This window comes from Calonectris borealis, chromosome 5, assembly GCF_964195595.1.
Source record: "Calonectris borealis chromosome 5, bCalBor7.hap1.2, whole genome shotgun sequence".
In the NCBI taxonomy this organism is placed as follows: Eukaryota; Metazoa; Chordata; class Aves; order Procellariiformes; family Procellariidae; genus Calonectris; species Calonectris borealis.
Window position 1 is genome coordinate 7529918 of NC_134316.1, and position 14627 is coordinate 7544544.

A 14627-nucleotide genomic window follows, 5' to 3' on the forward strand; every position below is an offset into this window, starting at 1 on the left:
TTTCGTCAATTCGGAGATGAGATTTTGATACTTTGAATAGATTTTAAATGGATTAAGACTTCATATGCCTTTCCAGTGCTTTTTTTGTATGTATAGTTTCATGTATAAACATTATAGCATATTGCATTGGCATAATTTCCATTCCTTCTGTCCTTTAATTTTTGTGTGGATGGATGTATGCAAAGAATGAGTGATCGCTTTGTGCAAAGTTAAAGATAAGAAAGTTCTCTTTATGGCTGTTCTTTCTTATATCACCTCAGGACAGCAAACATCATTTCAAGTTAACTGGAAGTTGATTTACTTGTTGTTTTCTTCAATTATTTGAACGCTGTGATGATACGTGTAATGAAACTTGGGCAGAAGAGAAAGTTGGTATGTTTAGAAAACATAACTGAATTTCCAAACAAATAGGTTGGGTAGCTTAGCTTTCTATTGCAGACCTCTTGGAATGGTAAGGAACTAAGGTCATGTAGGAGTAATAAACTGGAAGGGAAGTTCAGCAGTAAGTGGGAATTAATGTTGCTGTTTCTTCCAGTGGTGTAAATATGCAACTCGGTGTAATCCAATTCAAGATACATGTAGCGTACTATATAAGTACTTCTGTTGGAAATCTGTAGAGTATGAAATACCCTTCCCTCTGATCAGCGCTTTGAATAAAGGCAGGGATTTGCATATTGTGCTGCTGAGAAATAACTTTACATGCATCAGACCTCTGATCCATGCAGACACTTGCCTGTGGAACTTTGCCTGCAATGCTGGTTCGTTACGGGATAGTGCTCTGCTTCCTCATTATCTGTTTTATATCACAATATAGAAACTAGGAATATAAATTCATGTGAGACTGGAACTTATTTATTTTTCTTGTCGTAGTGGTTATTTTGTCTTAAAATCACAGTTTTAAAGTAGAACATGTATTTTAGGACTCTTGAGCTTTGTATCAGTCATAAATAGATATTCCAACAGGTCGTGGTACCTTGATGGGAGGCTGCTTCTACTGATTACTTCAGTCTGCATTGTTTTTCCTCTTGCCCTTCTTCCTAAAATTGGTGAGTAATTAAAGGAGAGAAGCGAATATTATTCTACTTTAGTAGCAATTACAATTGAAGACTTTAAAACCTTAATGGGTTATTTATTTATTTTAACTGGCAGGGGGCTGGTGATGGTGGGGATTACTTAAGTTGTAGCGTGTTCTGCCTTCCAGCCCTGCCTAGTTAACCTATTACTTGGGTTGCAGTAGTATTTTGTCTGCAATACTAAAATAAAATCTTTACAGCAGAACATTAAAGAGCTGCATTTACTTACAGCGTGCCATTAGTGGTAAGCCAGTTCTAATTCTGCCCTACAAAACTACATAAATGATCTGTGACAGGCAGTTGGAATGTTGTTATTCTGAGTCCTAAGCCCCAGATACCAAGCACTCTAATAGAAAACATGCCTAAAATGTAAAGCTTTAGCTGTACATTAGGATCACTTTCCTTATAAATTCTCTTTTATTTTTACTGTTATTTTACAGGCTTTCTTGGCTACACAAGTAGTTTATCATTTTTCTTTATGGTGTACTTTGCTCTTGTGGTAAGTTAAAAATCTGTGCACAGCTTATCTGTTTTTTTCTTATTGTTTGAATGTTTTCATAAGCCTGTTTTGAAATGAATTGTCTTCCCCTCCCCCCTTAAGGAAAACTCTATGTTTCACATAAAACGTTAAGTTCAGTATGTGCTTCCTTGGACAGATTACATTTGTTTTGCTGAGGCATGGAAATGTATATGAACTAAAGCATGTGAAAAGATTTAAAATAATTATATTTTGGACTGGTAAATGTAACAATATTTTTGTTTTGCTGACGGTGCGGTGGAGAGAGCTGGCACATATACTTTTGTTTCCCTACTAGTAGTGGAATGGAATTCTGTTTTCTTAGCTTCTAACTATTACTTACTGCAACTAGTGCAGAAGAAAATTTAATATACTCCAAATAAATTAAATTTACATGTATAATGGAGTGACAGAGTTCAAAAAAAGGCAAAGAAAACTAGAACTTCATTAAGGCAGTTTACAAGATTCGTTAATACGTCAATGACCTTATTCTTCTTTCCCACTGAAAGGAAAAGTTCTTTTCTCTGAGCCATATGGGGGTTTTTGACCCTGATGTTCACCCTCTCAAGGCCCCTGTGAGGTAGATGTTTCCAAATATCAAAAGTGAGACCTGCTAGGCAGATCTAAGAGGGAAAATGTGCCTCTAAGTTGCACTATGTTTCTTTTTACAGGGAAGAAGTATGTTAATGCACGTGTGTAATACGTAGTACAAGCAAGCAACTCGCACTCTTGTCATCTAGATATAGAAACAAGAATCTTATTTGGGAGCCTGGAAAAACGTTCCCCCTCTCCGCTGTCATTCTGGCTTGCATTGACTTGCATTTAATACCTGTTTTACAAAGGGATAAACAAGAGTTGAAGGCAAGTTGAACAAACATGCCATCCAGGAGACCAAGGCAATCCATTAGGAACTAAACCATGTGATAAAACCAAACTTCAAAGCTGTCAAAACATCTCCCTAGGGTATCCCTGGAGAATTGCAGTGTTTGTAGGACCTTGGGAAGTATTCTTCCTAAGCTGAGCGTTGAGGAGCAGCTACAGCCTCTCCAGAGCTAATGGAAATTCATTTGTAATATTTATAAATTACGTTAACTTTTGACCTCTCTCCTAAAATTTATCTTAAAAAAAAAAAAGAAAAAGCACTAACTATAATGCTGAAATAGGCCTTCGGCTGAAGCTAGTTGCAAGAGTTTTAAAACAAGTTCAGCTCCTGGATTTCAATGGGAATGTGTATGCATCTCTGAAGAAAGCAGTTGTAATGGGTGGATGCATTTGAAAACAATTTTGGGCTCAGAAGAGGCAAGTGTGTAAGCAAGACTGGCATGCAGACATGTCAAGCTGGGATGATTTAAGCTAGGGTTTAGTTTTGATTCTCTGTCAAAAAAGTAGGTAGAAAGTACTAATGAAGGAGTACGCAGACTACTGGATTTGTTATGAAATGGTTAAATTTATATGCTTACTTTTTGTTGTTAAATGACAAAGAAGCAGCCACAGTAAATCTAATTGAGGTCAAAATTTTTAAAAGTTTTTTTTTAAAAAGTTTTAAAACTTAAATATCCGTTATGGATATTTAAAGAAAACTAATACTCTTCACAGAAGACTTCTTTAGGCACTGAAACTCAAAGGCACTAACTGCAGTTTAGTTTTCATATCTAATGCTTTGAAATGGGTGATATGTGCTGTTGAAATGGTGTTTTAGTTTGCACAATGTTAATTTCTGTATGGCAGATATGTTTTAATTTGTTCCAGAAGAAAACTGTGTTCGTCATATGGAAGTAATACATTTATATTTTGCATATACAATAATTCTGTGCATTTTCAAGTGCATACCATCTGTTCAGCTTTTTGCCAGCAAGCCACAGTTTTAATACAGCCTGCAGAAAAGATAGGCACAATAGACAGCATATGTCTTGGTCAGTATGGTCTAGTGAGTGCACTGAGCAAAAGGTCTAGAGACTACTCTTTGTTCTCTGTGCTCTGTTGTGGGGCTTTGGAAGGTCATGTATCTCCTCTCTGTGCTTCAGTATCTTTTCCTTTAAAGTTAATATACTGGTTATAGTCCTCACTTGGAAAAAAGTGAAAACACTGGGATGAGCTGATCTGGGAGAAAAACAAATGTATGTAACTATTAATTCAAAGCCAGATTCTGTGAGGTCCTGAGCACTTTTGTTTCTGATTGTTGAATGCTTTCCTGACTTGAATCCTAAGTGAAAAGAAATTAAATGTGATCATTAATTTTTTTTTTAATTGCCTCCCCTTTTGCTATGTTGAATATTGGTGAAGAGTAAAGACAGATTTTTCTTTTTTTTTTGTGGAGACAGCCCTATTGGTAGCTTGTTCAACAAAGGTGTTAATGATTCCTGATGGTATTTTTCTAAATCTCATGTTTATGTTCCCAGAACAAAATGTGATGTAGATTTGGAACCTGCCATATGTAATGAATGATGTTATGCACAGAGATCCCCTCTTTGCTGAGTGCTGTCAGTACTGTTGGAATAAAGGGATTCTTGTTTTCCCTCCGCAGGATACAAAAAAGCAACATCACTGAGAATACTAGAACATTTCGAGCCTCTAACTTTATTTTTTAGCAATGTTTTTGGTGTGGGTTTAAAATACCCTATTTCCACTAGAATCTCTCTTTAGGTTTTAGGGTTTTTTTCACTTAAAACCAAATGTTTGTTATACTCAAAAGACAGCGTTTATATGAAATAGGCTTAAAGTTCCAGAGGAAGATTGTCTGTGCTGCCTGCATGACTGCTCAGCTAACTGGGCTGTGCTGCCACCTTAAAAATCTCTTCCTCTTGGGGGGGACCTCATTAGAAATACGGAGTAAACTTCAATTGGAGACCCAAACAGATTTGAATAATTAAGCAGGTGGGCAAATACAATTACAGATTTTAAATGCACCTAGTGTGTTTTATTTCGTCTCCTTTTATTTCCATTTCAATCTGTTCTTAATCTGTATTAATTTCGTTTTAGAAAAATGTTCTTCAGCTTTTTATGTTTGGCTTGTCTTGTCCCCCCTCTGCAATGTTTATAGATATCTTTGCTCTTTAGCTTGCAGGAAACCCTGGCCCCACTACTGCCAGGCACACTTTACTTTCCCCAAAGCTTGCCCTTTAGCTTCATGCCCCTTTTCATTGCTCAGGAAGCCTATTCCAGCCTCAGCCAGAGTTCCCACAAAGCCGCCTGCTTTGGAGCCTTCAAAGCGTCTCCTTTATTCTCCCCTATCTGGGTGCATTTAAATACAGAGATCTCCTTGAAAAAATATTTTGTCTTCTTGCTCAGCCTCATAATTGTCTTCAGCTAGCCAACAAGCTTGGGCTTCCTGGGGAGGTAGCACAGACATGCATCCACAGTTGTGGTACTACTGCAGCAGCAGTCTGCATCTGTGTTTCAGCTCGTAGCTTCTCGCTGCTTAGTGCACAAGAAAGAGGTGAAGCAGGGATGACCCATGTGACAGAGTCATGCATATGTACAATGCAGGCCCAAGTTATATTTTAGTGTTTGGTCCTTTCCTCTTTCTCCCTTGCTCTCTCTTCGGTTGAACTTCTTGATCTACTACCAGCATGTTCTTGCCCCTTCTTACACCTCACAACTGTGAGGTTGCAGTTCACGTTGCACAGGGGAGGCAGTTTAGCCAATCGATAAGCAGGTAAGAACAGATCTCCTGGTATAAAGCAGTGCCAGTTTAGTGTCAGAAACATGGTTGGTGGATTTCCAACCATGACAATCCTTTTTCATAAAGTTTGTGGACTGCTGTTGAGCAAGCTACTACCTAGTTCCATACCTTGAGTTGTTGTGAGTTGTTCTTAGTCATGCAATTTAAGACATGTATTATTGCCACGATGGACTCAGCGTGCTGTGTACCCGCAGTTTCCTTTCCCCACAGTTTGTCCGGAGGTAGCATTTGTTTGCTTCTCCTGGCACTGGTGACAAGAGGGAGCATCTAATCCTTATCCTCTGGGAAACACCACTTGGCTGCAAGCAAAAAGTAGTTCTCTGAGCCAGGAGAAGCGCCCTCTCCCATGTTATTCTTCTCGTGAATCTGAGTCTTTAATTAAGTTTTTAATTATTTGCTCTAGGCTTCAAAAGAATTATAACCTCTAAAGCCAGGCAACTACAATAGGAAATTAATTAGGGTGAGGAGAGCAATGCAACTATCATTTTAAAGTAGGCTCCTGAAAAAGGAGGTAACATTTCTTATTTTAATTTCCCTTTGATTTTCAGCCCTGTTACTTGGCAGTCCCTAAACCAGCAGGGTGTAGCTAAAGCCCCAATGACATTCTGGGACAATAATTGCATTTATTGTTTTTCCTTTGCTTTCTAGTCCAAACCATATGTTTCTGCCTGTTAAGATTAGCCCTAGGCTCTGCTCTATCTCTGTTAAGGGCTTGTCTACTTAGGGAAAGAGCCTGGGATAGCTAACACAGCAGCTATTCTGTATGGGCGGCAGTGAGCGTGGAGCACAGAGAGAGTGAATGCGGAGTGCTGGTTGTATTTCAGTTAATGTCAGAGCTCATTTCAGCGCACCACCTCCAGAGAGGCACGCCATAAGGCTGCCAGCTGTGCATAGTAAGCAGCTGTATGGAATGGCACTGACAAGTTTTTCTGTCAAATTTCCTTCTTGTGGCCTAACTATCTACTGGTCAAGCCTGTTAATTTACTATGGGTGTAGCTCCCTGCTTTGTATACCAACAGTCTGATATTTTAGCTACGTATACCTAAATTTAATCTGATTTTTAGGGTATCATTCATACATTAAATATGCTATCTTTGCAGATTATGATAAAAAAATGGTCGATCCCTTGTCCTCTACCTCTAAGTAGTGCCATAGAGACTTTACAGGTAAAGTGCATGCTGTTTTGAAGTTGTTCTAATTTTATTAGTAACTGTAATGCTTTTTTTACATTAACGCTTTCAGAATTACTTGTAATTTAAATTCCTTCTTTTCTTAATCATCACAGAAACTAAAAAGTTTCATGTCTGTGGTTTGGGCTTATTCTTTCATTATGCCATTTTTTTGCATGTATGTCTTACAGGTTTCAAATTCTACTGGGGATTGTAAAGCAAGGCTCTTTCATCTTTCAAAAGAGGTAATCTCTATTAACAATACGCAAACTTAAAGGGGGTGGTGGTTTTTAAAGAATTGGGGTTTAAACTCTATCCAGGGTAAGCTATTCTTCTGTAAAACTAGTTATAGGCTGCTGAAATATTTCCTATACCTGCTGCCAAGTGTTATCCAGTCTCACTCTTTCTTTTTTATATGAAGGCTGGCTGTCCAAGTTAGCATTTATGAAAACATTTTGCAAATATGACTAAAGTATAAAGTATAACAGATGCCGCAGTGGTCAGCTTCACGATGCAGTCGGATCAAGCCAACTTAATATGCCCTCAGCTGGAAGTCAGTGCTACTTGGCTGTATGCACACTTCTAGTTCCTGGCGAGGTAGAACAGGTTTCTTGAAACTGCCTGGACCTAACCTTAGTTTTTTCTTACCTGAAGCTAATTCTTCAGGCCTAACGCAATCTTGTGCATTTCATTGGATGCCAGCTCTGGTATTTGTTAATTAATGTGGCATTTAAATCATGTCACCACCCATCAAGGCTTGCAGGAGAGGACGTATCATGTAGAACTCTAGTCTCTGTGGGGTGAAGAGGAAGGGAAAAAGGGAAGAATAAATCTGGGATAGGCCTGTAGCGTAGTGGAATTTAGGAGGGACACAGTTGGTTGCATTTGTCTGAAAAAGCAAAATCCACCCCCACCCTCCCAAGAAAAAGAGAGTTAAAAAAAAAGCTTGGGCAATGCAAACATGAGATCAAAGAAGAAATTTTGTTTTGACCAGAAACATCTACCATGAGATTCTGGCCTTTTGTCTGGCCTTTTGTGCTTTGAAGAATCTTGGGACTCATCTCTACTTTTTTTTAAATTTTAACTTTATCGGTAGAAAGTGGCATATTTTTACCAGTACGGGCCTGATTATGTCAGCACAAAAGTGTTTGTTATAGTTCAGCTTATTCCACTTGGCAATTGAAGTAAGCTTTACTAGATGATTCATCTCTTCTATTACAAGTTTTTGGAATAATATACCACTAATTGTGTGGTTGCAACTTTAATTATATAACTATTTAAAAACTTTAGATGCCAAAGCATGTTGTATTTTCTGGATGCTGTACCCAAATTATTGTGAAGGAGTAATAAGAAAATAGTGAAGTCAGAATGAAGGAATCAGTAATTTGACAGGTAGCTATGGATATTAGAATTTAGAAAACTTCTTAGAAAATTTAATGAATGATACACTGACTCTGGGGCAAATCTTACTCTTTTTACGTAAGTACTTGGCCTCAAAATAGCTAAAAAAGAATCTTGCAGTTGTTGGCTTATAGACAGCATGACCTCTCCTGATCATGAAATGGTAAACTATGACCACGACTTGAAGAGATACTAGTTGAAAAGGTCCATTTTTTGTGGAATGATTCAGAGATGCCATTCTGTGTTGTGGAGATTTATCTCAAAGCATTAATGTGGAAAGATTTCCACTGACTTCCAATGCTTGAACTGACTTCTGAATTCACCCAGATATTTTTCCAACCATCTGTAATAACAAACAACCTACAAGATGTTTTTCTTCTATTTTAGAGTGCTTATGCAATACCAACTATGGCCTTCTCTTTTCTCTGCCATACCTCAGTCTTACCCATCTATTGTGAGCTCCGAAGGTAATGTATGAAAACACATGCAATATTAAAATACAGTGGTAATATTTCTGTAATATTTTCCCTAAATTAATCTTGAATAATTTTTATTTTCAAGTCAGTGCCATCAAACAATGCAAATTAAGTAGCTTTCATGTTTTTGGGAAATGTACAGTTTTAGTCTGTACTGGCTTTTCCTCTCTTACAGGAGAGAAAAGTAGCAAATATGGTTCCATCATCAATGTCAGTACATTGTCCTGGCCTGGACAATCTGGAGAAAAAAAGTCATTTGCTAAGGTACTTACTAGTTAATTTTTATTGCTGTAACTGAATCTGCATTTGGCCACATCTGATTCAGTGGGGTTTTTGACCCAGATTCTGTTCCTGGCTCTGAATATATATCATCCTGTATAAATCAAAATTTTGATTTAAAAATTACTCTGGTATGTCTAAATTACCTACAATTGGGGACAACGTTAGTTTTCTGCATGAAAAGTGCCCTTTAATTACCAGATTAAAAATACTTTTAAAACCCCTAAATGTTACTGACAGCATAGACCTCAGCAAATAGTCTGTGGCCATAAATTAAGAGGATGCTTTCTTATGAAAGGCAAGCTGCTAATTTTTTTTTTAATGTAGATGTTTTTTTAATGCATTGTGTTTAATAGTCCACAATACAGACTAAGCAACACTAATTTTCTGGTTTTTTTGCGTTTTAGTCCATCGAAAAGTAGAATGCAGAATGTAACTGTGGTAGGAATTGGTCTGAGTTTCCTAATTTACTTTATGTCTGCTCTATTTGGATACCTGACATTTTATGGTAAGTATATTCTTCAAGTATTCTTTAGAATGAAGGCTAATAATAAATGATAAATGCATTCTGTCTGGAGTACTTCAGGCTTGTTTGTGCATTGATACTCTTGAATCCTCAGAAATCTTACTCCTGTGAAGATTTAAGAATATGCCTAACACTGCAAAGTATTACAGTACCATGAATCATCCAATTTAGGAAAGCTTTACTTAAAGGATTGCACAAAGTGACTTCTTCATGATACCTTTTTTTACGTGTAATGTAAAGACAAACTAGAGGACTCCGGAAAAAAGTTGACAAGGAACATAAGAAAATTAGAAGGTCTGAATCAGAGAAAGCGCCCATCTATTTTTGTGCCTTGACTTCAGTGGAGAGCAATGACAAAAGACTAGGGAAGGATTTAAAAATTTAAAAGGATAAGCTTTGAGTTGGGCTTCCTAGCACATGCTTCCTGTCTTCAGTAATTTGTGTTGTGTGCAGTTCCTGAGCCAGAGGTGATACCTGTTTGATACATGAACTGAACCAAGAAACGCACATTTCTTAAGAGATGTTGTCGACATAGTGCTTGATGAAGTAAAAGTACCTTTTTATTTACCAAACAGAAAAGCAGGGTATGAAACTTGCCCTACGAAATTCTACAGACATCTTTCAATTCCATTTGCTGTAGAGCTTATGTGGCAATGTGCTTCAGTACCATTTTAATAACTCTCCATTTGGACTCTTGAATAATTTTGGGTACAGTTTTTTAGTTGAGTGTAAACATAGATGTCTTTGTCTGTCTTGCATTTCCCAAATACACAGAAAGGTTTCAGAACCCTTATCTACATAGTGTCCTTTTTTTAAAGGTCCATCATAACCTTGGCAGAAGTAGGTGAGTGTCTATTTCGTACAACAATTTTAGTATCCTGTCATAAAACATCACAGTGTGATGCCTTTTCTAAGAAATGACATTTGGGTCTCTGTACCCTGCTTTAAATTTGTGTTACGGTGTGTTTTGCTCACGTAGCACATATTGTCAAATTGAATCACCTCTACTTGGTGATCTGTCTTCTGGAGTAGTACCATACAAATACCATCACATAAATGCATTACAGTCACCTGTGAGGACTCTTCTAATGTCTTCTGAAACCTCACCCTTTTTATGAGATGACCACGTGCTAACCTGTGTTGATTATAATGAATAAAAGTTCTTATAAGGGAGAGTAAGGCAGTAAGACAAAAGTGTTCTGATTAGGATTTCCTCTCCTTTCAGAGTGTTTATATTTCTTGATCATGGGGTTGAGATAGTGTCTGACAAAGCACCAAGAATGTTGGCTTTCAACAGCTAATAATTCCAAATTTCTAAGGAATTTTGCACCTTTTTTCCCTAAGTATAAGTGTATGTCTCACCATAACTGTCTGAAAATGTTCCTTTGACACTCAGTATCCTTTGAAAAATTATATGGGGAGTCATGAAACCCCTAGTAGCATATAGGCCACTATTACTGTTTCCTAACTGTCTCCATGTGGTTTATAGGAAAATATAGTTTTGAGTGCCACTTTGAGAGTCTGAGAGATTCAGCAGTGCGGGATAACCACCTGTCTCCAGATGAGATCTCAACAAGAAGTAAAAAAAAACAACAACAAAACAAACAAACAAAAACCAACAAAAAAACCCCAAACAAAACAAAAAACAAAACAAAAACAAAAACACACCCAAAAAACAGGCAAAAAAGAAAAATGGTAGTTGTCCTAAAAACCATCCCCGTTCCTGTTACCTTGACTGTCATGATTTCTTTGGGACAAGACCCTGTCTTGACTGTAGTCTTTTAGTCTGTTTCACTGGGAACATTTCTGGTTTTCTGCAAGCCTGATTTCTTTTAGTAACTCTTAGACTCAAGAGCCTAAAACACTGGAACAAACAGTGGATGTCTGTAAGAAATTTCCCCCCCCTCCCCCCCCTTGCGAGCTGCTTCTCCTTTTTTCACTTTTTGGTTGTCTTGTTTAATTAACTTATTTCTTTAAATAAAGAGGATCTGTTCCCTGTTCCTAAAACACCAGTTCGAGAAAATGTAAAACATTTTATTTTAAATTGAAAACAAAAAAAGAGTTCCCTCTTTGAAATGAGACATGCTTCATCTTTCTGTGGTTCAGATGGTTTATTCTGTTTTCTGTGAATTTGAAACATCGTACAGTGACTGGACATGGGTGGAAATTCTGAAGTCCAAAAAAGCATAGAGTCAGGGTAGCAGACCACTTTCAGGGCTCTGACTTTTGCTGTTAACTAGTGAAACTTTTCAACTTAAAAGGGTAAAAGTTAAAGGTACAGGATTCATCCCGATTCATCGCTTTTTGCCCCATTTCTGCCTTGAATAGTACAAAAGTAACACTCATGATGGTGTATCCATGGTATACGATACTATAGTAATTCCACAGTAGAGTCGGTTTTGCAAAGCTGAATATGCCTGTGTTGGGTAGCACATGAGATTGTTACTGCTGGAGAAAACAGAACTGTCATTTGAAAGTGTTTGGCCTGGTCGGGCGCGTTGCCAGCGCAGTCCTCTGTTGTTCTTTGCGTATACAAGAATTCAAAATGACAGCCTTCAGGTGTCCTTGTGCTGCACTTGTCTACTCATTTGGCATAGGGAAAAATCAGTGTCAGTTGTCAATAGTTTTGTTCTTTTTTTTTTTTTTTAAATAAGAAGTATTTTTTAGAAGTATAACTGATGCTAGTTATCCTTCTCCATGTCATCCAGCAATATATTGCTAACTATAGCCATACATTGCTAACTATAGCCAGTAAAAGCACATACACTAGCATAGTTTTGAACATTTCTTTCTTCCTTTAAATTAGAATTGTAGCTTTTCTTTCAAATAATGAAATTTTCACCTTGCATAATCACCTAATGGTTTTGGGAAAAAAACGGAAATGCAATTCAGCCAGTTTAGCAAAATCGATTTGTTTCTGTCTTTTAGTTGAACCAAAAGAATCTGGTGTTGACTGTTTCAGACACATAGAACAAGTTTTACAGTACTGTGTACTTGGCTTCATGACAAGGTCATCTTTCTTTTTAATGCTTTCTCCTCCGTATTTGTATCTTCTCTTTAGGTAGCTTTGGCTTCAGCAGAGGCTCTACAGGGGCTTGCCTCTTCAAGGGTTTTTTCAGTTTTTCTTGAGGTTGCGTATCTGCTAGAGCAAGTATATCAGTAATGCCAAAGTGATGTGTATCTGCAACCCCCTTCCACTCCGCATTAGCCACAAGCAAATTGATCAATTTGAATAGGCTTAATAGGCATTGCTAATTAACTTAGTTCTCAAATGATCAACAAAGCAATTAATTTTTCTGGTTTTCAGACAAAGTGGACTCTGAATTGCTACAAGGTTACAGCAGGTACCTGCCACATGATATTGTCATCATGACTGTTAAAGTAGCCATACTGTTTGCTGTGCTTTTGACAGTCCCTCTAATCCATTTCCCAGTAAGTACTCCTAAACGTTTTGAGGCTGGCATAAGCGATGGTAACGCTAATGCTTTGCAGACTGCAATATTTGAGTCACATCTAGTCTTGTATATCTTATTCACTTGTCAAGTGATTGATCAAAGACCACATATTTGCATATGTTCCATGAGAGCTCCAAAATAACAACTAACCACTAAGCTAATTTGTGCTCTTGAGACAGATTTCAGATTAAAACTAGCCCACAGCATTGTTTTTAATTAAGAGAATTCAGAACTTCTAAAGTTTATTTAGTTTGCTTTTTTTTTCCCTCTTAAATTGAGTTTTGCTGACTTGGTTTTTCCTTTCTGCATGCACGCACCCACACACAAACACACTTATACTTGAAAACTCAATTTAATTGTAAATTAAAAACACATATTGACCTATTTCACCAAAAAACCCTACTTTAGTTTATCAGTACCATGGTAGAACTGAAAATTCATTCAGTTATGACCAAAAAAAATTGTGCATGCAAAACTGTGTATATAGAAGTACTGTATAGATTACATATCAGTTGGCGACATGCTGACATTTGCTACCAAGCATGCTCAAAGAGACAAAGCGTTATCCCCCAGACCTTCTTTTGTCCCTGCAAAAAAGGAGTACTTCCTTAAGACTAATGGCCATGTGATAAATACTGCTTTAATACTAAAGTAAACTCTATGCTACAGAAAGACAAAACATTTAACTATTACTAAATTTTTTGCATTTTGATTTTTAAAATGCTCTTTAACATCTGGAATGATGTAATTCTTAAGTTTATGAAATTGGGATAAGATTAAAATATATGTATCTGTATGTATTTACCCATGCAGTGTTTCTCTTCATATCTTGTAGGCAAGGAAAGCTGTATTGATGGTATTTTTCTCTCATCTTCCTGTGTCGTGGATTTGTCATATCCTTGTCACTTTAACACTGAATACAATTGTTGTTTTGTTTGCAATGTACGTGCCAGACATTAAAAATGTATTTGGAGTAGTTGGTAAGTTGTTGCGGTTGTTGTTTGTTTTTTTTTTCTTTTAACTTTTCTTCAAAAAATTCAGTATTATGATAAGCTAATATACTTCAATGTTGCTCTAAGTAAAATCTTACTTTCTGTTTTTTAAAGGTTCAACCACATCAACATGTTTGCTTTTTGTATATCCTGGACTATTTTATCTTAAACTTAGCAGAGAGGACTTTTTATCACCACAGAAACTTGGGGTATGCATTTTTTCCATATGTGCTAATTATATTTAAACAGGCTCATTTTAGATGCATCTTAATACACTGTAGAACACGTAATCCAAGGGGCAAAGTTCTTGTTTTCATTGCAGTTCACAAAATCTGTGAGCATTTTCTTTTACCCTTCATGATAGCTCTTTCTGAAACTCCTTCTTCACAAGAAATTTTTGACTAGCAGTATGTCCATATGCCGGGCCGTTGATCTGAATACATGCTTTTCCCTATAGTTTTCAGATGTTGACTTTTAATCCAATTTCTCCTCAGTTTTTACGCATTACTCTGATGTTGTCTGGGCAGCTGGGACAAAGCCAAACTGCATTTAAGTGAAACAGTGTTTATGCTTGTTTTCTATGTAAGCCTTCTCAAAAACATCTTTTTTTTTTTCCCCCCCCTCTTCCTTTTTTTTTCTCCTCTTCATGGTTTCTCTTTTGGTGTAGTAGGTTAAGTCCTAGCTGGAAGTTGTGCAGCAGCCAGCTTTTTGCACTGTAACTGTTTGTCTTCATTTTAACCTCTGCTCAGCAGAGCAACTTCATGACAGTGGCTAAAATGCTGACAGACTGTTCTTACATAGTCCTTCTGCCATTCTTATGATTCATAGGGCTGCTTTTGTATTGACAAAATAAGGACTTTGAAAGAAAATCTAATAATGATGCTCTCTGACTATTTAAAGTCTTGACTAGTTCCAGCAGATTTGGGGCCTTGTTATAAATCGGCAATCTACTGTCTCTTGAACTGTGGTTTTATTATCATCTGGCTATTCAAACATGTAAAGAATCCATTGTAGTTTGAATTATATTTTGAGTAAAATACAAGTTCAATTTCTTAAG

The 14627-nt window shown here is 37.0% G+C and overlaps 1 protein-coding gene across 1 annotated transcript in view; it reads left to right on the plus strand.

Annotated features, from left to right (window-relative positions):
* Positions 1 to 14627, plus strand: part of SLC38A6 (solute carrier family 38 member 6) — a 44678-nt gene that overhangs the window by 24092 nt on the left and 5959 nt on the right. Inside the window, exons 7-15 of the mRNA XM_075150868.1 lie at positions 964 to 1046; positions 1514 to 1572; positions 6373 to 6438; positions 6633 to 6686; positions 8230 to 8309; positions 9005 to 9105; positions 12431 to 12555; positions 13414 to 13558; positions 13685 to 13779. Coding sequence (XP_075006969.1) covers positions 964 to 1046; positions 1514 to 1572; positions 6373 to 6438; positions 6633 to 6686; positions 8230 to 8309; positions 9005 to 9105; positions 12431 to 12555; positions 13414 to 13558; positions 13685 to 13779 — 808 coding nt within the window. The remainder of the gene's footprint in view (positions 1 to 963; positions 1047 to 1513; positions 1573 to 6372; positions 6439 to 6632; positions 6687 to 8229; positions 8310 to 9004; positions 9106 to 12430; positions 12556 to 13413; positions 13559 to 13684; positions 13780 to 14627) is intronic.